At 37.0% G+C, this 23,149-nt stretch overlaps 1 protein-coding gene across 1 annotated transcript; it reads right to left on the bottom strand.

Annotated features, from left to right (window-relative positions):
• Window positions 1-2,950: 2,950 nt before the first annotated feature.
• On the bottom strand, window positions 2,951-8,003 carry LOC149264180 (polyadenylate-binding protein-interacting protein 12-like). Its single transcript, XM_089427613.1, has 10 exons — window positions 7,611-8,003; window positions 7,134-7,244; window positions 5,844-5,888; window positions 5,644-5,716; window positions 5,432-5,544; window positions 4,020-4,079; window positions 3,763-3,810; window positions 3,593-3,661; window positions 3,315-3,386; window positions 2,951-3,116 (listed from the first exon to the last, which is right to left on the bottom strand). Exons 1-9 carry the CDS (start codon window positions 7,845-7,847, stop codon window positions 3,342-3,344), a joined length of 801 nt encoding a protein of 266 aa, XP_089283739.1. The 5' UTR covers window positions 7,848-8,003; the 3' UTR covers window positions 2,951-3,116; window positions 3,315-3,341.
• Between the last annotated feature and the right edge of the window lie 15,146 nt (window positions 8,004-23,149).

Below are 23,149 nucleotides of genomic sequence, written 5' to 3'. Positions count from 1 at the left end.
AAAGAGAATGGGTTTTTTTGAAATTTGTAAAAGCGATAAACTGATAAGGTATGGGAGTAGACAAAATGGACATGGTTGCGAGCACATAAGTTCGAAAGATCCCAATTTCATATACACAAACGGGTGTTTGTATAAGAAAAGAGGGTGGAGGGATATGACATTTATTCCAGTGGACTCAACACCACTTTGGAAAATTACTACCCCTACCAGCAGCACAAAAACATAGACCCCACAATTGAACTTAAAACCATTCTGGAGGCCATCATGCATTTAAAATTACGTCACCAATCCTGCACTCGCATAAACCTCTTCACTGACTGTGAGTTTTTGCACTAGCGCATCTGGTGAACCTTGTCAATGGGAAGGAGGGTCTCGAGGTGTACAATAACTTAGGTGCCACCATTTTGAGGGAGATCAAGGAGGATTAGGGATGGTTAGTCAAATTTGTGTTGCACAAGGTGAAGGCGCACTTGGGAGTCGAAGGCAACCAAGTGGTCGACTAGTACACCAAACTAGGAGCCAAGAAAGCCCCTAAGCTAGTCATCACTACTTGGACTTTGTCTCTGTCAATTCCCTCCACTGCAATTGAGAGCAAAATGATGATTTTTATTCAACATCTTATGCTTCTTTCAACTCCTGCAAGAGGAAGACATAACGACTCTCTCAAACCCCTCCTTTGCTAAAAGTGTAAGATGACGATGATTATGACTTTCGGGAGACAGTGGAAGCATTGGACAACAATTGAACCACTGGAACCTTTCAAAACTTGGCTTTGGGAATTGCATGAGGAATATCTATGGAGGCCATGGAAGGTTATCACAGTGTTGATTAGGTGTTGTGCTCTGGCCATCAATGTCATACAAGGATACTATAGCTTCCACGAATGTACGCAAAAATCATAATGAGCAGGTCGTATTGTGTTGTTGAACAACCTAGCCAAATATGTATTTCAAATTATTATTATTATTAAAAATTTCACAGTTAATGAAATTGTAACTTTTATAAATATTTTTATTTACTTTTTAATCATAATAATTAGTAATTAGATTAGTTTGAATCATTCCTTATTATTATAATTTCTAAATATTTATGTATGTCTTTTTTAAGAGATACAAGTAAATAGGGAATTTAAAATTCAAATATGTTAATATATAAAATTTTATTTCCACAACATTTGCTAATAGAGTTTCTCAAAAATTATAAATAATAAGGATTCTTGGGCAAAAGTGGGGGTTTGTTTGTTATATTTTGACATTCCCAAGAACATTGCTCGAAAAAACAAGGAGCCACTGCGGTGGCGGTAGTCCCTTCCGGGGTCTGCAGGGACAACACAAATGGATTGTTGTAATTGCACTCAATAGGAACTATATCGGTAGATGCTAACCCGCCCCAAGCTTAGTAGGTTGATGAGCGCATGAGCAGGGCGAAGTAGGTTTTCAGCGGAATGGAATAGCAAGACCAGATCTGGTTTCTTGCGGCAGTATTCGAAGTGAATGTGTTAAGATATGGGTATTCATTAAAAAACAGTGTTACATTAAAAATGTAAAATTTTAAAGAAGATATATGCTCAAAAACAGTAAAACAGAAAATGTAGAAAAAGAAATTATTATGGTTATCATTAATCAAATGTTTTTTTATTCATTAAGTAAAATATCAAGATCACATATTCAAGCTATAGATAGAGTTGCTCCTGTTGTGCATCCCATAAATAGCCCAGCGCAGAAAGACCAAATCCACTTTGAGTATGGTCTCTCCACAAACATTTTATTTGTTAAGAAAATTATGGTTATCATTAATCAAATGTTTTTTTATTCATTAAGTAAAATATCAAGATCACATATTCAAGCTATAGATAAATAAATAAGCTCAGAAAACCAAATCCACTTTGAGTATGGTCCACAAACAATTTGTTTTACTTTTAGCCCAGCGCAGAAAGACCAAATCCACTTTGAGTATGGAACATTTTATTTGTTTAAAAAGTAAAACAATTAATATATGTAGAAATAATAATTGAAAAAAACTAAAACGGTAAATAAACATTTGAGGAGGCAAGTTGATCTTGCATGCAAGCCACGTGCCTCTCCTGTCTCGAGCTCAAGTATCTCCGCCATCTGGACAACATGCTTTAAGCATGGCTCAACCGGGGATCCAGCCTCACCGAGTACTATGTAGAATTATGCAAGGAAGACAAATTTAGCAATGAAAGTAAAGAGAAAAAATGACAAATAATGAGTTCTGAAGAGGGAGAAATCAAGAAGAATGGCAATATCGAAAAGGATAGATAGAAGAGAATTGTGAAATGTATTTGAGATAGTTGAGTATGTTGTGAGAGTGCAAAACCTCGCAACTTATTTTGGCTAACCATTCGATATTTCCAACACCTATGCATTATTGTTAATGTTTAGTTATTCAACTCATCTTGATTTTGGGTTTCTGTTTATTCCATCAATTAGAATTCGGTCACCATCTGTGCACGTACATTCCTTGCAGTAGATAACAGATGATAATCCTTATTCGGCAGGTATACCATCCGCAATGCAACGACTTGTTTTAAATGATCGTGTGTTATAAAGTGATGAAATTAAAATACAAATATGAAATTTGTTGGAAAACAAATTGCAAAATTAATCATTGATGTTGTTAATAAAATAAAAAATATAAATTATATATCTAAACATTTAACATTCTTATACAAATTAACTAACATCAGCTAAAAATTTGACATATGACGAGATAATAAAGCTGGTATTTGTGTCGTGCTTGCACATCATCTTGACATCCACTAATGTAAAACATTTCACATACAATATGAAAATAAAGGCTATCACTGTTATTTTTGTCATTCTTACAAATCATCTTCAACATTACTGATGTAAAATGTTTAACATATCATATGATAATCAACCTACGAATGGAATTTGACATGAGAAAATTCGACTGTATGAATATGTTTGATGATGAAGCATTCACAAGAAAATGTATGCCCAAAGGAAAACTCTTCAATTCACAAACCGCCGGAGGATTTCACGGCAGAACCAACCTGAGGACAGAAGATGAATTTCCCTGTTAACAACCCACCCATCTGAATCCGCACTTTTGGAAAAACGCATGACAAACTGCAATGGCAAGTTAGAAGTTAAAGCCATCTGAGATTCTTAAACAATATTAAACCGGAAGAAAAACCGAATGCTACAAGCCCCTTCTTACCTGTGAAGGAGCCGCACCGGACAAGGGAGAATCGAATACCAGGAAGAACCATGCAAAAGTTAGTGCCTGTGCCTGTGCCCATTTCGAAACTCTGAAAAAACTATTACCTCTGCGGGAAGGCCATCCTCTTATCGCTATGACTCTGCTGGAGGAAACAAGGTAGTAGTTGGAGAACATGGCTGCAAACAAAGACAAATAGATTAGAGGTATTCGTTCAGGCGATGAATCAAACCCGAACGTAGAGTGTTGACAGTGTATTCCCTTTGACACCATAATTAGATTAGATTATACACATACATTTGTGTGTATATATTATAAATATTACATGTAAAAATAAATGTATGGGATGCTTTACATTCTTGAAAAAAATTTAAAAGTTACTTACCATAATAAACTCAACAAAGGCTATGCGAGTAGAATGATGAAAATCTCCCAGCAATCTCAAGCGAGAAACCTGAATTCAGGATGAAGAAAAATTTCAATTCTCTGATAACCTTCTGGAATTTCTCCCAGTGCCAATAAAACATAACTCCAACAATAGTATAAATTACCAACCTCACCACAAAGCGTCTCAAAGAAGACCTTCAGATCTGATTGAGAAACCTGCAAAATAATTGACCATGAAAACTAGCAAACTCCTGCAATTCCACTTACTAATTTCATAGATGGAATAAATGAATAACCAATGATACTGGGAAATAAATTACAAAACAAGGCTGAGCAAACACTAACTTTGAATAACAGTTTCACAGTTAGATAAGTGTCTTGAAAGATAGAAGATAGAATACAATGGAGAATGGTGTGCACTTAACCTTCTTGTCAATATTTGTACAGTAAATTGTCCGGGCGCACATTTCTCGTTCTTCTTCTGTCTGCATTGTTCAAATTGTTACAATTAGAATTGCTAATGCAATGTAAAGACAGACAGATGAAAACGTAATAATGCCATTTATCATGCAAAACTTCTAGTTCTCTATATAGCAATAGTTAAATTGAATGAAAACTAATCCAGTAATTCCAGAGCAGGTTTGAAGTTTCGTTCATGTTAGTCACTGTGTATTTCAGTTTACCATTATGTGCCTTTACCAGATTCATCCATTCCGTGGTTCCTTTAAGCATGCTAATCCAGACCATGACCTACGTTGAAAGAATTTTTCTGGATGACAGAGACAGTGATGCAATCAATATGTCTTCGCTACTACTGACCATTATAAAGTCTCTAATCCAGAAAATTCAAGATAAGATAAGTAATTTTATTAATTTCCAACAAATGACCAAGAAATAGGTCATTGGGGCTCAAAAGTACCACTAGATGTCAATAGATGATGGGAATATCTATCACACTCCTAGATGCTGAAAGCTAGCAAAATGGGTAAAGATATAACAATAAAAGAGAGAGTAGCAGGACCTAGGTAAAGCAGAGAGGGAAACATTAAAAGGCATGAAGCCCTGGCTCAACGTCAGCATCATCACTAGAGTATTTCTCAGCCTTGCAAAACATGGGGTTCACTGGGGCAACTGCAGTTTTGGGTATGCCCTGATTGTGATAGCCATGCACCTCCATTTATCATTATCTGTCTTTAAAATAGTGATCCATACCATAATTCATTTGAGAATGTTAATCTGGACAAAGATGAAGGAAAAATATAATTTTCTGAGCGACAGAGACAGTGACACAATCTGAATATGCAAATATTCACAAATAGCCATAGTTGTGGTAAACTTTTTGGAAATGAACTGTGTTGGAGTTTAGAAACATGCCAACATTTCAAGTGAACACTCAAACGTGGAAGAAAACGGGGCTCACTTGGGTGATTACAATTTTCAGTTTCCCTTCATGATGGTCACTAAGTTTCCTGGTTTATCATTGTGTGTCTCTAACAATTGATCCATTCATTGTTCATTTAATCATGTTCATATTACACTATGACCTAGGTTCACGTTGATCCATTCATTGTTCATTTAATCATTTAGTCAACAGTATTTCTTCCACTTGGAATAAACGTGAGGTTCATTGGGGTATATGCTGTTTATCATTATGCATGAATAAATCATTCCATAGGACATACCATGATACATTTAATAGTGTTAAAATTAACTTTGACCTAGTTTAAAATATTTTCTGGATGGCAAAGACAATGATGAGCGGATCAATGGATCAATGTCTTCGATGCTACTGCCATTACGAAGCCTCTATTCCGGAGAAGTCAACAGTATTTCTCACCCTTGGAAGAAATGTGGGGTTCACTGGAGCAATTGCAGTTTTAGAAGGTAAGACCCTGACTGGATAATATCCGAGCATAGTCCCAGCAAGACTCAGAGCTGCTCTTGCAGCACCTGCAGATCCAAATGGCCGCAACAAGTCAAGAATTAGGCCCACTAAATATTTTCTTAATGTTAACAGATCATCCATGAGTTCTGAAATGAGAGACTCACTTTCATCAGTAAACTCTACGAAAGCAAAACGGAGAACTGAGTTAGGATCACCACAGACACGGCAATCGACAACCTGCGGTTGAAAGAATGTTTCTACTCTTCAGAAACAGTGACCAGAATTTGATTACAGAACGATTATTTTGTATCGTCTTCCATCTAAAATTAAAGCAGCAATAAATATTGAGTGCAAAGAAACTGACCTGCCCACAATTGATAAACAAAGCTGCAAGTTGCTCTTCCGTGACCTTGATCAGTCAATCAGAGATAACAAAATAATGTTAGCATTTTCTACTCAAAAAGAACTCCATATTCTTTACCAAAAAAGTGAAGCTTTAGAGTTACATTGTCCAAATTATCAAATCTTATCTTATCTACTAAGACAAACAAAATGAATTTGGTATTGAACCTCTGTAGCATATCTGAAATATTACAATATTCGTCCATACTAGTTCTGCAAGGCATATTTGTAAACTGCAAACTTTTCTTATTGACCAAGAAAAAACAACACTGCCTGGGTTCCATGGCATATTCATCTCAGTGAGAAACTAATTATGTCCTATGAAAAGCACCAATGACTGCAGCTGCCAAGAAGATGCAACCGAGAAAAGAATAGTTATTTTAACAGCTTCACTTATACCACAACCCAGATTAGAGTATTCCTGCCACAGAACCAACCCTGGCTTCTGTGGGTTCTTGTCCATCCTCTTTCAACAGATCATGACTTTTATGATTTATCTTCCTACTGAAAATAGCATCCACATTTCTCATGCATTTACAAGCTGATCCTGACCATTAAATTGGTAAAATATTTTCCCCTATTAATTTTTTTATAACAGTGCAATTAACAGCTAACTTAGGTAATAACCTGGACTAAAATATTTTACACCAAAAAATTTTACTTCTATGTTCTGTAAATTTTGCCTGGTGACCATACCATGATTAGAAACTATTTTCCCTTACTAAATCTATAAATAACAGTGTAATTGTCGAGTAATTCGAATTACAGTCTCGGATAAAATATTCTGCCCTAATCAATGAGTTTCTCCGTTCTTTTAAAATCTGCCTGGTAAACCAGACAATGATCTAAGTTGAACTTTATGATCTGAGTTAGTTAACATTTTTCCTACTACACCAGGTCAAGTTACTTCTCATGATATAGTTTCGAAATTCAGTTTTTTTTAACAATGCTAAATCTAACTCTACACTTTTATGTAGATGACCTAATTAACCCAACTATGATCAAGGCTGAGCACATCGTTTTTGACAAGTAAATAACGTCTGGTTTAATTTTTTATCCTATCAACCTTAATAAGTCTGTTTTATACATTAATTTTCCATCTCTCTAAAATGTTTAAACTCTACATACTTCTTGTGATTAACCGCTGATAAAGATGAGCAAAACCTGCTAATCCCAATTCACGGCGTAATTTTATCGGTTTTGAATTCTAAATAATCAAACCCGTCTTATATATTTTTGTGCAATTGATCACCTGCTGATCAATGTCTGAGACATAAACAGTTCTCCGAATGCTGTCTTCTCGCTGAGCTCGGCTTGTTCTGCTGTTCAATCTGCGTTTTCCTTGAATGTTGTTGGTTTTTTTCTGATACAGATCAGTGAAAAAGGTCAGAATTGGACGAAACAAATTCAATTTCGATTAAAGAAAAATGAACCGTTCTCAAAGAAAATAAAATGGCTATCGTCTGGAAGTAAGGATATAGTCCACGAACGCTCGCCTAGCAAATTTATAGCGTGGACATAACCCCTATATAGGGAATAAGGCAAGAAATGAAAATTTATGTGCATACATTGAATGTCATATTCTCCTGTTTAAAAAAAAAACGAGACGAGACGATTTTCATCCAGACATTTGGGACGGTGGTCAGTATGGTTTATTTTTCATTAAAACAACGCCCTAAATTTCATTGAACATTGTTAAAGGATCAATGGGGCAGTGGAGAAATCTTACCCGTCTATTGTTGTTATTGTTATTGCTGCCAACGCTGCTGCTGCTGCTACTAGATATACCGGGAGAAGAGAAGACGGAAGGCGATCCCCGAACTGCAAGAGAAAGCGGAATAAATTCTTTGGCTAAAGGATTCAATTTCGAGAGCAGATCAACCAATTCTCTCATGTTTCGGTTCAATTCCTGTGGAGGCTTGCCATTTTCCTGCACAGCTAATCCATTTTCGCTCTTTTGCAGCATTTGCTCTGAATTGTGCTGTGAATTGTTACAAGTACTTTGCTGCAAATTTTGCACGCTCTGGTGTTTATTTTGCTGCAAATTTTGCTCTCTGCCGTGCTCATCAATCAGATGGACATTTTCAAGAAGAATCTGACTCTGATCAGAATTCAACAGACTGGAGCTATAACTCATAGACATCCACTATTTACCTCATAGGGTTGGGTTAGTTCATGATATTATACACAATCCGCTGCAAGCCACAGTTGGACACCTTTATCAATGTGCCTACATGCAAAAACACACCTGGCCTCAAACCTGCATGCAGAAGCGCAGTTGTCCTCAAAATAAAACCTAGGATATGATGTTCAAAAAATTATATAACGAGTTTTAGGTCGAACTTAGGTTAAAACGACAAAGTAAATGCATTGATCACTTAAATAACGAGTTTAAAGGTCGAACTTAGGTTAAAACGACAAAGTAAATGCATTGATCACTTAAATCTAAAACGAGGTTGCAAAATAAAACTTAGTATACAATCTTCAAAAATTTATATAACGAATTTAAAGCTCGAACTTAGGGTAAAATGGCAAAGTAAATGCTCTGATCACTTCAATCTACATTGGGATAAGCGAAGCCTGCAATAAGAGGTCCTTTTTTGCCCAGCCAAAAACTTTGGTTAAAATTTTGATAGACGAAAATTGTTATTTTAAAACATTGGTTAAACCATGATAACGCAAAAAAAACATGGTCAACGAATGGATTAATAGGCGGTCAACGATCTATCGATCGCTATAGTCCAGGCAGGGACTAATAAAAGTTCCACTCCGATAAGCTCTCAAAACGCACAAGGAAATCAATTGTTCTTTCTAGCTATTTGATAAGACGGACCCAACTAAATTTTAATACCTTAAACTACTAGCATTATTATTGACGGTCATTCATTTATATATATGTGGGGGGAGGTTGGTGGTTTGAACTTTGGACCAAAATTCCATTATATTATGTGGAAGCATTATACTTAAAACATGATAAGAGTTTGCAAGGCGCGGGGAATATGTGTGTGAAGGATAGTTCACATCATGATCCTTCAAAATCCTGTCTATGTACCTGTTCTGTGCGATGCACCTGTCGTTACTCTGGTCATTGGCATTAAGGTCAATATATTTGAATGAATGGTTTATGATATATATAACGGAATTTTTTTTTCATATCATCAAATTTGTAAAGAATTTTTAATGGTTGAATAAATAACGTTTTCTAGATAATACTAAAAATTAATTTTTAATTAATTAAATAAATATATTTTCTAATATTGAAAATATTAAATAATTTTAATTGAGAATAACTATTATATTTAATTAATATTGATAAGAGTCGTTTTATATAGTGAATGTATTATAATATTGATTAGAGTTGTTTTACATAGTGAATGTATTATAATAGTAATTTTTTATTAAAATTAATATATTTGACCATATATTTAATTTAAGATAGATAATAAAAATTATAGTTTTATGAAAAATTATTGTTTTGATGTATTATAGTTAACTTTAGGTTTATAGGATATTAATGCTAATAGATAATTATAGATGATACTGATTTATCTTTATTTATTTTATTTTCATTTTTTTTTAAAGTAATTATCATAACTATAAAATTTTGTTTAGTTATATTCATCTTATTAAAAATTATTGATAAAAAATTATTTGAGATTAATTATATATATATATATATATATATATATATATATATATATATATATATATTATTTTATTTTATTTTATTTTATTTTATTAAAGTGTTATGCATGGGATTTGAATTATTTTTTAATAATCTATTTTCAAATTGAATACTTGTAAGTGGATATGGTTATATGTCAATCGAATTTTTTTATTTTTAAATAACTTTTTTATTTTTATTTTTTTAACATCTTCTATTGGAATTATATATTTTAAACGGACTAAAGACCTCCAACTCTTTAATATTAAAAGTATTCTCATAACCTTTTATGAAATTAATTTATTTTAATCTTCATTTTAAATATATTAATCTTCTTAATCTTATTATCATAATTACAATTATTCAAAATAATGAGAATACATTTAAATATAGATAAACTTTATAACCTTATCTAATTTCCAATTGTTGAGAAATGGAAAAAAGAAATTCCAATTTAATTTGTCCTTGAAGTAAATTGAGAATTAAAATCGAATTGTATTCTCATAGAAACTTGTAAATAGTTAATTAAGTTTAAATAACTTAATTAGCTTAGGAATTTTGAGTTGGAAGTCTTTCTGTAGTCATGTATATGTTCTCCCTAAGTTTTAGGGGTCCAGTATGAGTTTAAATTGAGTTGGAAATTAGATCACTCAGTTTATTGAGTTAAGTTCAGTTAAATTAGTTCCAAATTGTTTGTGGAATTAATACAAAGTTAACAGTCACTTGGTGCACTAGTGTGTCCACAAGTGTCACTCTAGTTAACTGAAGATTCCCTCATCAAAAACTCATGCATGTCAATTCTGAGAAAGACCTAGTTGAGACTAGAGTGTAACGACAATGTACTATTAGTTGTATTATTTACTAGAGCATAAATATCATGCATGCATCAAAGATTGATCCTATGTTTGGATTGCGTAGTTTTGGAAGCATGAGTTCCCTTTAAATACGATCTATTCATCCTAGGAATTACGCAAGAGATTAGAGGCTTCAAGAGATGGAGAATTAGCTAAGTGTTGGCCAAGAGCTAGCTTGTGAACTGAGAGAATAGAGCATACTTGTGTGAAATTGTTCTAGTTAGAACAAGCTTTGTATCTTCAGTCATATTTTTTGTATATGCAATACTGATAGCGGGGTTTTGAGCAGTGCCTTTCCCTAGATACATCTTGTGTTATGTGCCATTGATTCATCTTCTTCTTGTTCATATTGTTTTGATCGTTCTATTGGATTTTGTTGGTTGAAAGTAGAAGTAGATTATTGTCCTGTGTTTTAGTACATTGCATGAGCTTGTGAATCTACAGGCTTTTCTACACCAATTATAATGTTACTCTTACATTAATCAGCTTAGGTAAGAAAAAATTATCCAAATTTTCATATTTTTATCAAAATTAGCTTATACTTAATTATTCCCATTGGACATACTTCTTATTCATTTCTTATTAGACTTTCTTTTTTTAGGAAGTATAAAATTAGTGTGTTCATTTTCCATCTTTTTATTTCCTCTACTATCAAATGATGTAGATACAAACCTCTAGGTGAAAAATGAAATATTTCTAGGTGGTTACTTGATAATGAAATTTAAAGTTACAACTTTGACCACTCTTGATTTCCTACTCAAAGGTAGATTCATTTTCTTCAAGGATTCTTTTTCCTTTTATTTTTACTCTTTCTTTTGGTATGAGATTTTGATCTCACCCATCCATGAGATGTTTTGAAAAAAAATAACATTTCACACTTTACAAATAGAGTTTGACTCTTATATCAACATCCTAATAATGATGTCTTTCTCAATAGAAATATCCTCATTTATCTCTTACTCCTTTCCTATAGAAAACATTTGGTGTTCCCAAAATATAATAAATGCATTTGAGCATCGCTTCCATGTCATATACAAGAATCCTTTTAGCCAAACTTATGTTGAAGGAATATAACTTTCAAAACTTTTCAATTTACAAATACTCATACTAGAAATACTTTAACTTCTTATGGTGATGAAAACCAATCTATTTTCTTATTATATCTATACTATACAAATTATTCATATACATATTTTGGTAGATAAAATATGTTTTCCCTCAAACCTATAACTCCATGTAATATAACATAGGTGTATTATTGTTTAGCCAAAATCTTATCTATGTAGATCAAGAAATCAATAAATTATTAGCTTCCAACGTTAATGACTCATGTTCTTTATGATTTTTCTACAAATATCTATATAAATAGTTTAAGACATTGTAAAAGTATAACAATTTCTTATGCGTCAAGTGAGTATAATAATACACATATATAAACCTCATTGAGTGGTAAATAAGTTTCTAATATTTTTCAAAGATAAATGATCCAGGTGGATATTTATGTCCACCTGCCTATTCCATTTGGACCCCTACCATTGTTGCTTTTAGTTTTCCAGTTTCCTTAATTGTAGCACAATTTACTATTTTTGGCAGTTTTTCAGGTCCTGAACTTCCGGAGTTATTTTGAGGCCCTAAACAACATTTTCTGGGAAAATCGGGTAGATCATTCTAACTTGGTATTGTAAGCAACAAATGAAGATCATAGGCCAAAGTTACAAGCCCAGTAATTCGATGTACCAATTTACCCAAACGGGGCCCATAGTTTTGGCACTTAAGGATTGGTGGGAAACCTACTGTGAGTATAAGGATGAAAGTACGCCCTCAATGTTTTCAGTCACACCGGATTGGAATTCGTTCAAAGATGCCATCAAGGGGAAGTACTACCCTGTCAAGAGCTATGAGGATAAATACATCAAGTGGACCATGTTGCGGTAGGAAAGGGACTAAGACGTGATGGATTTTACCAATGTTTTTCATAAACTTCGCACGAAGTCGGGTATCAAGGATTCTGAGCAACATTTGGTACTCAAGTTTTGTGGCTGCCTGCATAGGTACATCCAGGATGAGATGGAGTTCTTGGACATCTCCTCGCTTGACACAACATACAGATACACTATCAAGATCGAGTAGAAGCTTAAACAAAAAAGTGAGACTTTGGATCTGCGAATCTGAAGCAAGGGAAAGGTGCCCCCAAACCATAGAACAAAGGACAAACCAAAGGTGGGGCATCCCAGGACAACGTGCCAAAGCCACCAGCAAAGAACAATGCAACGAAGTCGAAGAAGAACATGGGAAAGTGGTGTGAGTTCCATAAGAGATCCACTCACAACACAAGTGAGTGCCGAGCCAAGCAATCATTGGTGGCCAAGCTGAAGGCTTATGAATTAGATATGCATTCCGACTCTAAGTCATAACTTGATAAGGGGCATGACAAAGGGAAGAAGATGATCGATGCGAAGCCCAATGCCATCATTTCCACCATGAAGATCCAGAAGGAGGAACCCAAATACCCAGAGGAGGAGGAGCGCCTCTTCCACTACCAGATGTGGGTAAAGGGTTACCTGATACAATTCATTGTCGAAAGTGGGATACAAAAGAAACTCATTTCAACAAAGGTCATGAAGCGCCTAGGCTAACTGACCACAGCATACCCATAACTATACACTATCGAGTGGCTTCACCAAGGACATGATCTTCATGTCAGCCAACAGTTTCGACTTCCATACATCATCAAGCCCTTCACGGATGAGGTATTCTGTGACATTACTCCTATTGATGTTTGTGATGTATTATTAGGCCAACCATACTTGTGGAAGTGACATGTTGTGTATGAGTCAAGGCCTTGCCTATTATTGTTACCTTGGCAAATAATTTGTACAGGCTACTAGAGGTAGCACTACCTATCGCCATCTCTTTGGCTACCAAAACAATGCAGGAAGCTCATTTCCAAAACTGGGAAATTTGTTTTCCTGATGATACACCCTCGTGGAAAGAAGAAGATGGTGGCCATGACCTCTAGACAGGGTCCCTCTGCATGACAATAACAGATGGAAAAGGTCGTGGAGGAGTACGAGGACATCTTCACCTTCCCCACAGGGGAGCGTCTGCACTGTTAGGTCAAGTGCTCCATCGATCTGAACCTGGGTGCATCGTTTCCCAATGGACCAATTTATCAACACTCTATTATAGAGAACAACGAAATCAACAGGCAGATTCAGGAGTTGTTGCAGAAAGGTCACATCCGACTGAGTTCATTGACCTGTGGGAGCCTGATCATGTTGGTATAGAAAAATGATGGGACTTGGAGACTCTGTATTGACTATTGAGCACTGAAAAATATCATTGTCCTGAATAGGTACACGATCCTATGGATTGACAACCTTCTGGAAAAACTCAAAGGGGAAAATTTTTTTAGCAAGATCAACTTGAAGTTCGAATAGCACCAGGTACCAATCAAACCCTCCCATGTGTGGAAGACTGCCTTTAAAGCCAAGGAGGGCCTTTTCGAATGGATGGTTATGCCTTTCGGGTTGACAAATTCTCTTGCAACGTTCATGAGGCTGATGGATGATATATTACATCCATTCACCAACTCATTTGTAGTGGTATAGTTGGATGACATCTTGATCTTCAGCCAAAGTTGGGAAGAGCACCTCCACCACATCCGATAGGTTATCCAAACACCGTGGAAACATAAGCTGTGTTCTAATCTAGAGAAATTCACTTGGCATGACCGAGGTTCAGTACCAAGGATAAATTATTGATGAACAGGCGGTGTTAGAAAATTATATATTACGGAGCAATGGAACACATAAAATATTGCAGAAATATAAACACAGAAAACGCACAAAACAAGAGAGACACAGATATACGTGGTTCACCCAGTTTGGGCTACGTCCACCCCGAACAGCCAGTCCTTCCTTTTTATTATCCAGCAAAATGAAGAGACACAACCTACAGCAAATCCGTTGTAATATACTCTGTTTTCTCTCACAGTCTCACCTCTTTTTTTCTCACTGAGAGAATACACATCTATCTCACAGCCTCAAATACAATACCCTCATACAAAGAGAGGGGTTGCCTTCTAGGGCAAAAAACCCTAAACTAAACATAAGTTCTACGTCAGATCATCCGCCTAATGAACGGCCCAGATTGACTAGAAATTACTATACTTTTACAAGGCAATTTTACAGTTGTTTTTAGCTTCGGGGGCGCTGCCCCCGAAACCCACCGCCAGGGGGGGGGCTCCCAAAGGTCGCAGCCGCCCCCCCTGGACCCCCCCTGCAACGAATATTTTACGGGCGGCGTTGCCGCCCCCATTTCGAACTGGGGTCATATGTGGCGATACCTTTGAATATAGAAGATAATCAGGCTCCACACCCAACAATCTCCCACTTGGAGACTGATTGTAGCAACTCCACCGCTGCTCCATTTGCTGGACAATGACTCCTCTTTGGACCTAGTTGTTTTTCATCTTCATCGTCATCCTTGAAGACCAACTGAAACTGAGCATATTCTCAGTTTCTCCCTGGTTACAACTTTTGTTAGCATATCTGCAGGATTCTGGCTAGTGTGTATCTTTTCCAGCTTCAACTCTCCATCTTCCAACACTGATCGTATGAAATGATACTTGAGCTGTATGTGTTTAGTCCTGGAATGAAACGCTGAGTTCTTTGCAAGATGAATGGCACTTTGGCTATCACTGTATAACGTGCCCATATCATGCTCCTTACCCAATTCACCCATAAACCTTTGTAACCAAATCATTTCTTTACTAGCCTTTGTAGCAGCAACATACTCTGCTTCTGTTGTTGAAAGTGCAACAACACTTTGGATTTTTGAAACCCAACTGACAGTTGTTCCTCCAACAGTAAATACATATCCTGTAGTGCTCCTCCTGTTATCTCTGTCACCTGCCATATCTTCATCAACATATCCTTGTAGGGATATGTTTGAACCACCAAAGCATAATGCTTGATTTGTGGTACCTTTCAAATATCTGAGAATCCATTTCACTGCCATCCAATGTTCCTTTCCTGGATTGTTCATGTACCTGCTTACAACTCCCACTGCATGTGCAATATCAGGCCTTGTGCAGACCATTGCATACATTAAGCTTCCAACTGCTGATGCATATGGAACTTTAGACATATAATCCATGTCTTCTTAGGTCTTTGGGCACATTTCCTTGCTAAGTTTGAAATGGCTAGCAAAAGATGTACTAACTGGTTTTGCATTGTGCATGTTAAATCTTTTCAACACCTTTTGTATGTACTCATTCTGAGACAATGTTAATTTACGATTTTTCCTGTCTCTAGTTATTCTCATACCAAGGATTTGTTTCGCAGCTCCCAAATCCTTCATTGCAAATGAATTTGCCAATTTTCTTTTGAGCACATTTATTTCCTGCATGTTAGATCCTGCAACAAGCATGTCATCTACATACAGTAACAATATAATATAGCTGCCATCATTTTGCTTTTTCAAATAAACACAATGATCAGAGTGACATCTAGTATAACCTTGTTCAGACATAAACTTGTCAAATTTTAGATACCACTGCCTTGGAGCCTGTTTTAATCCATACAAGCTCTTCTTCAACCTGCACACTAGTTTCTCCTTCCCTTTCACCTCATATCCTTGTGGCTGCTGCATATATATCTCTTCCTCCAAATCCCCATGGAGAAAGGTTGTCTTTACATCTAACTACTCAAGATGCAAATCTTCAGCTGCTACAAGACTTAAAATAGTTCTGATTGAAGTCATTTTAACAACAGGAGAAAATATTTCATCAAAATCAATAACTTTCTTCTGTGCAAACCCCTTCACCACAAGTCTAGCTTTATACCTCTGTTTTCCTCCATCTTCTTCCTTCAGCCTGTAAACCCATTTATTCTTCAATGTAGTTTTTCCTACAGGCAACCTAACTAAATCCCAAGTCTCGTTATGCATTAAGGAGTCCATCTCTTCTTCCATGGCTACCTCCCACTTCTTCATGCTTTCAACCTGCATTGCTTCTTCATAACATTCGGGTTCACCGGAATCAGTCAACAATAAATAATATAATGAAGGAGAGTATCGTTCATGGGGTCTACCTATCCTGGTAAATCTTCTAACACCACTTTCAGGTGTTTGGGGTGCCTGTTGCTGTTGTGGTGGTTGCGTTGTTGTGGTTGTTGATTATTATTATTTTCAGGCACCTTTACTTTTTCAGTGATTTCATCAAGAACTGCGTATTCCTTGTTTTCCTTTTCCTGTTTCTTTTCCTGCAACTGATTCTTATACAAGACCTTTTCATTGAATATTACATATTTGCTCCTAATGATTTTTTGATTTTCGTAATCATATAAGCGATAACCAAAATCATTAACACCATATCCAATAAAGGTACATTTCTTTGACTTTGCCTCAAGCTTTGTTCTATTTTCTTTATCAATATGGATAAAGGCCTCACAACCAAAAGGCTTTAAAATATAGTAGTTTACCTTTTTACCTGTCCATGCTTCCTCTGGAACACCACCATCCAAGGAACTTGAAGGCCCTCTGTTTATTAGATAAACAGCAGTATCTACAGCATCTGCCCAAAACTGTAAAGGCAATCCTGCATGCAATCTCATGCACCTTGCACGCTCCATGATTGTTCTGTTCATCCTTTCTGACACACCATTTTCTTGTGGTGTTCTTGGAACTGTCTTCTCTCTGCGAATTCCATGCTCTGAACAGTACCTATCAAACTCTTTGCTGCAATATTCACCTCCATTGTCTGATCTAAGACACTTCAATTTATTTCCTGTCTCAATCTCAACCAAAGCTTTCCATTTCTTGAAAGTATCAAATACATCAGATTTATTCTTAATACAATAAATCCAAGTTTTTCTAGTTGCATCATCAATAAAAGTAACATAATAACGAGAGCCACCAAGAGATGATACCTGAGCAGGTCCCCATACATCTGTATGCACAAGATCTAATTTTTCATTCTTCTTTTCTTTCCCAACTCTGAGAAATCTGACTCTCTTCTGTTTTCCATAAATGCAATTCTCACAGAAGTCCAAATCCACATTCTTCAGACCCGGCAACAAATTCCTTGAGTGAAGAATCTGCATCCCCTTTTCACTCATGTGTCCGAGCCTATGATGCCATAATGCTGCATCTGCTCCTTTGGAAGTTAAAGCATTAACAGAGTTAGAAATACCATTGCATAAATACAATGTACCAACCTTTTCGCCTTTTGTTATTACCAGGGCTCCTTTGGTGACCTTCCAAGCTTTATCTGTGAAAGTTGTCACACAACCTTCACCGCCTAACTGCCCTATTGAAATCAGATTTTTCTTTAGATCTAGAACATGCCTTACCTCCTTTAATAGCCATTGGTTTCCATTCTGTTGTTTTACAAGAACCTTACCCATTCCAACGATTTTACAAGGTTTATCATCACCCAGACGAACTTGTCCAAAATCTCCTTAAACATAGTCATGAAAGTATTTCTTATCAGGTGTGGCATGGAATGAAGCCCCTGAATCTACCACCCAGGAATCAGTAATATTTTCAAAAGAAAGAATCAAAGCATCTTGTAACACCTCACTGTCACATTTGCTTTATGATTGTTTTCTTGTTGTGCATCTCCTTCTTTTCCCTTCCGAGATCTACAGTCTTTCTTTAGGTGTCCTTTCTTTCCACATTTCCAGCACACTATCCCCGATCTGGACTTGGATCTGCCTTTCCTTGATTTACTGCGATATCCTGAGCTCTTTCCTCTTTCCATTTTTCTTCCTCTAGACTCTGCACTCAAAGCATTTCCCGATGTCTCACCGGAGCTTTTCCGTCGCATTTCCTCGCTAAGGATATCACCGACAACATCATCAAACTTTAAAGTACTAGATCCAGAAACGGAGTTACTAATGGCCATTACCAAACCATTCCAACTTTCTGGTAATGAGCACAAGAATAACAGAGCTCTAACTTCATCATCAAAGTTTACCCCTACAGAACTTAACTGACTTGTAACTATATTAAAATCATTTAAATGGTTTGCAACAGATCCATCTTCCGGCATATTCATATTAAATAACCGTTTCATAAGAAATACCTTGTTTGAGGCCGAGGGTTTTTCATATAGTTTCGACAACGTATGCATCAAACCCTCTGTCGTGGTTTCCTTCGAAATGTTGAAGGCGACTGACGCAGCAAGGCACAACCGTATTGTTCCGAGTGCCTTTCTATCGAGAAGGTTCCATTCTTCGTCTTTCATACCCGTCGGCATCTTTGTTTTTCCGCCCAATGGTAGGTATAGATCTTTCTGATACAGATAATCTTCCATCTGCATCTTCCACAGCGAGAAGTTTTGGCCGTTAAATTTCTTGACCCTAAACTTACCATCTTCCGCCATTTCTCCCACTCGAACCAGGAACCCTTATTTCCTGCGAGTTTATCAGCCAAATAGACCTTCGGCTCTGATACCAGTTGTTAGAAAATTATATATTACGGAGCAATGGAACACATAAAATATTGCAGAAATATAAACACAGAAAACGCACAAAACAAGAGAGACACAGATATACGTGGTTCACCCAGTTTGGGCTACGTCCACCCCGAACAGCCAGTCCTTCCTTTTTATTATCCAACAAAATGAAGAGACACAACCTACAGCAAATCCGCTGTAATATCCTATGTTTTCTCTCACAGTCTCACCTCTCTGTTTCTCACTCAGAGAATACACATCTATCTCACAGCCTCAAATACAATACCCTCATACAAAGAGAGGGGTTGCCTTCTAGGGCAAAAAACCCTAAACTAAACATAAGTTCTACGTCAGATCATCCGCCTAATGAACGGCCCCCCTGGACCCCCCCTGCAGCGAATATTTTACGGGCGTCGTTGCCACCCCCATTTCGAACTGGGGTCCTATGTGGCGATACCTTTGAATATAGAAGATAATCAGGCTCCACACCCAACAGGCGGGTGCATGTGGATCTAGCCAAGATCCAAGTCATTCGGGATTGGCCAGCCCCAACCACTCTATTAGAGATCTGCAGTTTTCTAGGGCTTGCCAATTTCTACCTTAGGTTCATGTTAGGGTTCTCTCATATCACTTGGCCCTTGAGTCAAGTCACCAAGGGAGGAGTGAAAGCAACATTATTTAGTTTGAATCTCAACAAAAGGCATTCATGGATTTGAAACATTGCCTCTGCTCTACACTCGTTCTCAAATTACCAAACTTGCAACAACCATTTGAGATCAAGACAGATGCCTCTGACTATGATATTGGAGCAGTCCTTACTCAACAGGGGCATCTAGTGGCATATCACAATGAGATACTTTCAAAAACAGTCTCGAATTATCCCGATTATGAAAACGAGATGCATTCCATTGTCTAGGCCTTCCGATAATGGAAGCATTACATTTTGGGGAAGGAAATGGTCATCCACATAAACCACTGACCCCTACATTTCATACAGACACAAGAGAAGCTGCAAAATGATCGCCATCAAAAGTGGTCCACATACCTACAATAGTTCCATTTGAATATCAAGTACAAGAATAACAACACCAATAATATTGCAAATTTCCTCAGCCGGCCACCGATCATGGTATTCACCATCGTGCTCAACTCTTGTGGGCACGAGACCTCTGATTGGGAACTTCTCTACAAAAGCAACCCAGAATTCGACCACACACACCAGATGCTCTTGGAGGGTCATCAAGTTCCATATTTTCACCTCCAAGATGCATTGTTATGCCACTTGGGATACCTTTGTGTTCCTTCAAGAGAGTGTGCTAAGATGATTTGGGAAGCGCACTATAGTCGAGTCGCTGGGAATTTTTGGGTCGAGAAAATAGTGGTAGTACTACAAAAGTATTTCTATTGGCTAAATATTCGGCAGGATGTCGGGAAGTGCATCATATCCTTCACTGCCTGCGCCATTGCCAAATTGACCATCAAGAAGCAAGGCCTCTATACGCTGCTTCCTACACATAGTCGATCTTGGGAATCCATATCCATGGATTACATGTTGGGCCTTCCTTCTTCTAAGTAGGGAAATGATTGTGTTTTTGTGGTCGTCGACAAATTCTCGAAGATGGCCATTATGGCAACTGTCAAGAAGAATATCACAACAAAAGCCACTGTTAAACTCTTATTTGAACGAGTGTGGGTACACTTCGAGATCCCACAGTCTATCATATCAGATAGGGACAATAGGTTCCTCAGTACATTTTGGTCCAGTCTCTGGTCGATGCTGGACACCAAGCTCACTAAGTCCACAACTTTCCATCCCCAAACTGATGGCTATACAAAGGTCGTCAACAGGATGATCATACATTTTGTGCATGTAAAACTCAAAGAATCCACACACATGGGATGAGAGCCACCTCTATGTCCATCACAACTATAACTAGGCTCTCTACAACTTGACTGGCCACAACCCTTTTCAGGTGGGCTTGCGACTCCAGCCACTATGTCCCATTGATGTGGCTATACCATTCGCAACTACTCAGGAATATTACGCTGATATCCAGTCCGACGATGAAAAGGAAAACAAATTCATTGAGCACATTGAACACATCCACTAGTAGGTCCATGGCATCCTAGAGAAATCAAATTCCAAGTACAAGCAACGACATGATCAACATTAGGTGCCACATAAGTTTTAGGTGGGTGACAAAGTTTGGTTTCATTTTGCAAAAGGAACGCCTTAAAAGAGCCTATTTAAAACTCAGATCACTCTGATATGGTCCTTACACCATTACCAAGGTTGTGGGAGACAATCCATTTGAGCTCAAAATTCCCCCATTCCTTGGCCTGCACCTAGTGTTCAATGTGGATCGCCTTCAGCCATACTTCCCACCATTGCTGGACACATCAGACATTGCAGAACATCTCACACCTATAGAGTTAAATTCAGATTGCATGGAACAAGAAATAACTGATCAGGTCATGGATACACAGATCAAGGACACCTGATATCAAAGGATCCAACTATATCGAGTTGTCAAAGTAGGCCAACTCCTTCACCAGGGGAAGTGGCTTACGAGGGACCAAGATCAACAGAAGTTTCCTCATCTCATGGAGGAACTCAATGCAATGGGTACCATTTCTTCCTAAGGGGGGAGGAATAATCCCCATGTATATTGATGGCCACCCACCTATTCTACTTGGACTCCCACCATTGTTTCTTTTAGTTTTTCAGTTTCCTTAGTTGCAGCACAATTTACTATTTTTGGCAGTTTTTCGAGTCCTCAACTTCTGGAGCCATTTTGAGGCCTTAAATGACCTTTTTTGGGAAAACCAGGGCTAACATGGATTAGAGTTTTAATTTTCCCACTCGAAAGTTATATTCCTAAAATAGATATTTCTAATGAGGTATTGTGCACATCAATGGAGATCGTATGACAAATTTATGACCCTAGGAAGTTGATGTACCAATTTAGTAAACAGGGTCCATATTTTTGGCACTTCATCTCCTCATGTTAGGTTTTTGGTTGAATATGGTTTTCCATTGTTTCTCAATAATAAATATTCCTTTGAACCTCATTATAACACAGTTCAGAGGCATGTAGCCACCACATCTCTTCTCAGAGATAAGCTACCATCACCCGAGCTAGTTTATTTGCATTGTGCATGTAAGCATATTCAGATATTTGATATTAATGAAATGAAGTTTTATTTTTTTTGCGCCTCTATGTTTATGGTTATCTCTGTAATTTGTTGCATCCCTATTTAAATTCAGATCAATAAAAAAATCACATATGAAAACATGTATAATGTTATGAAACCAGCTCACAAAAAGATAGAAAAGAAAGATCAACGCCTTAGAAATTAGCCTCTTTGAGGGTGCAACCTCCTTTACATTACACAAAGGAACAATTCTTGGATGATACAAATGACAAAACCTCCTTTCTATATATAAGAGTCTAAGGGGTCACAATACAATCAAAGTTCACATAACAATAATAATATAGGGGCACGATAATAACAATATGGGGGTAATAGGGGCACAAACATAACAATAAAGGCTACAATGACAATAGTAATGGGGGAATCACTAGTATTATAGGGACCTAGCATGCCCCTCTCCTTCAAAAAATTGTTTTCCTCAATGCTTGAGTAGTTCTGGATGCTTCTGTATAAAATTCTCATCCTCCCATGTGGTATCTTCTGTGGGTAAGTTCTTCCACTTTACAAGATACTCTGAAATTGATCGATTTTGCAGTTGTCAAGTTCTTGTTTCTGTGACTGCTTTAGGTTCCAATGTGATATTTCCTTCCTCATCAAGTTCTAGCAATATTGTTTGAACTGGGAGCTTGTCACCAATAACCTTCTTTAAGCATGAAACATGGAAAATTGGGTGCATTCGGGAAGCTGCAGGAAGCTCCAATTTGTATGCCACAATAACGATCTTTTGCAACACCTTGTATGGACCATAATACTTTGGTGATAATTTATTATCCTTCTTAGCTTGCTTGAGGGAAATTTTTTTATATGGTTTTAGCCATAGAATACCCAGTCACCTATATCAAAACTTCTTTCGTAATGATGTTTATCTGCCTATTGTTTCATTCTATTATGTGCCAAAGTTAGGTTATCCTTTAAGAGTTGGAGAATTTTTTGTTTATGCTCGATGTGATCTTCCACTGCTTGAACCTTAGAATTTTCTCTTCAATATGATGTGATGGACAGTGGGTGATATCCATAAAGTGCCATAAATGGGGTCAATTTTGCTAGAGTATGGAAGGAAGTGTTATACCACC

The sequence above is a fragment of the Pinus tabuliformis genome, chromosome 6 (genome assembly GCF_031772625.1).
Source record: "Pinus tabuliformis cultivar Carrire ecotype Pingquan chromosome 6, CPIR1, whole genome shotgun sequence".
NCBI classification, from domain to species: domain Eukaryota; kingdom Viridiplantae; phylum Streptophyta; class Pinopsida; order Pinales; family Pinaceae; genus Pinus; species Pinus tabuliformis.
The sequence above is the reverse complement of the archived record's forward strand: the minus strand, read 5'-3'. Positions and strand labels throughout refer to the sequence as shown.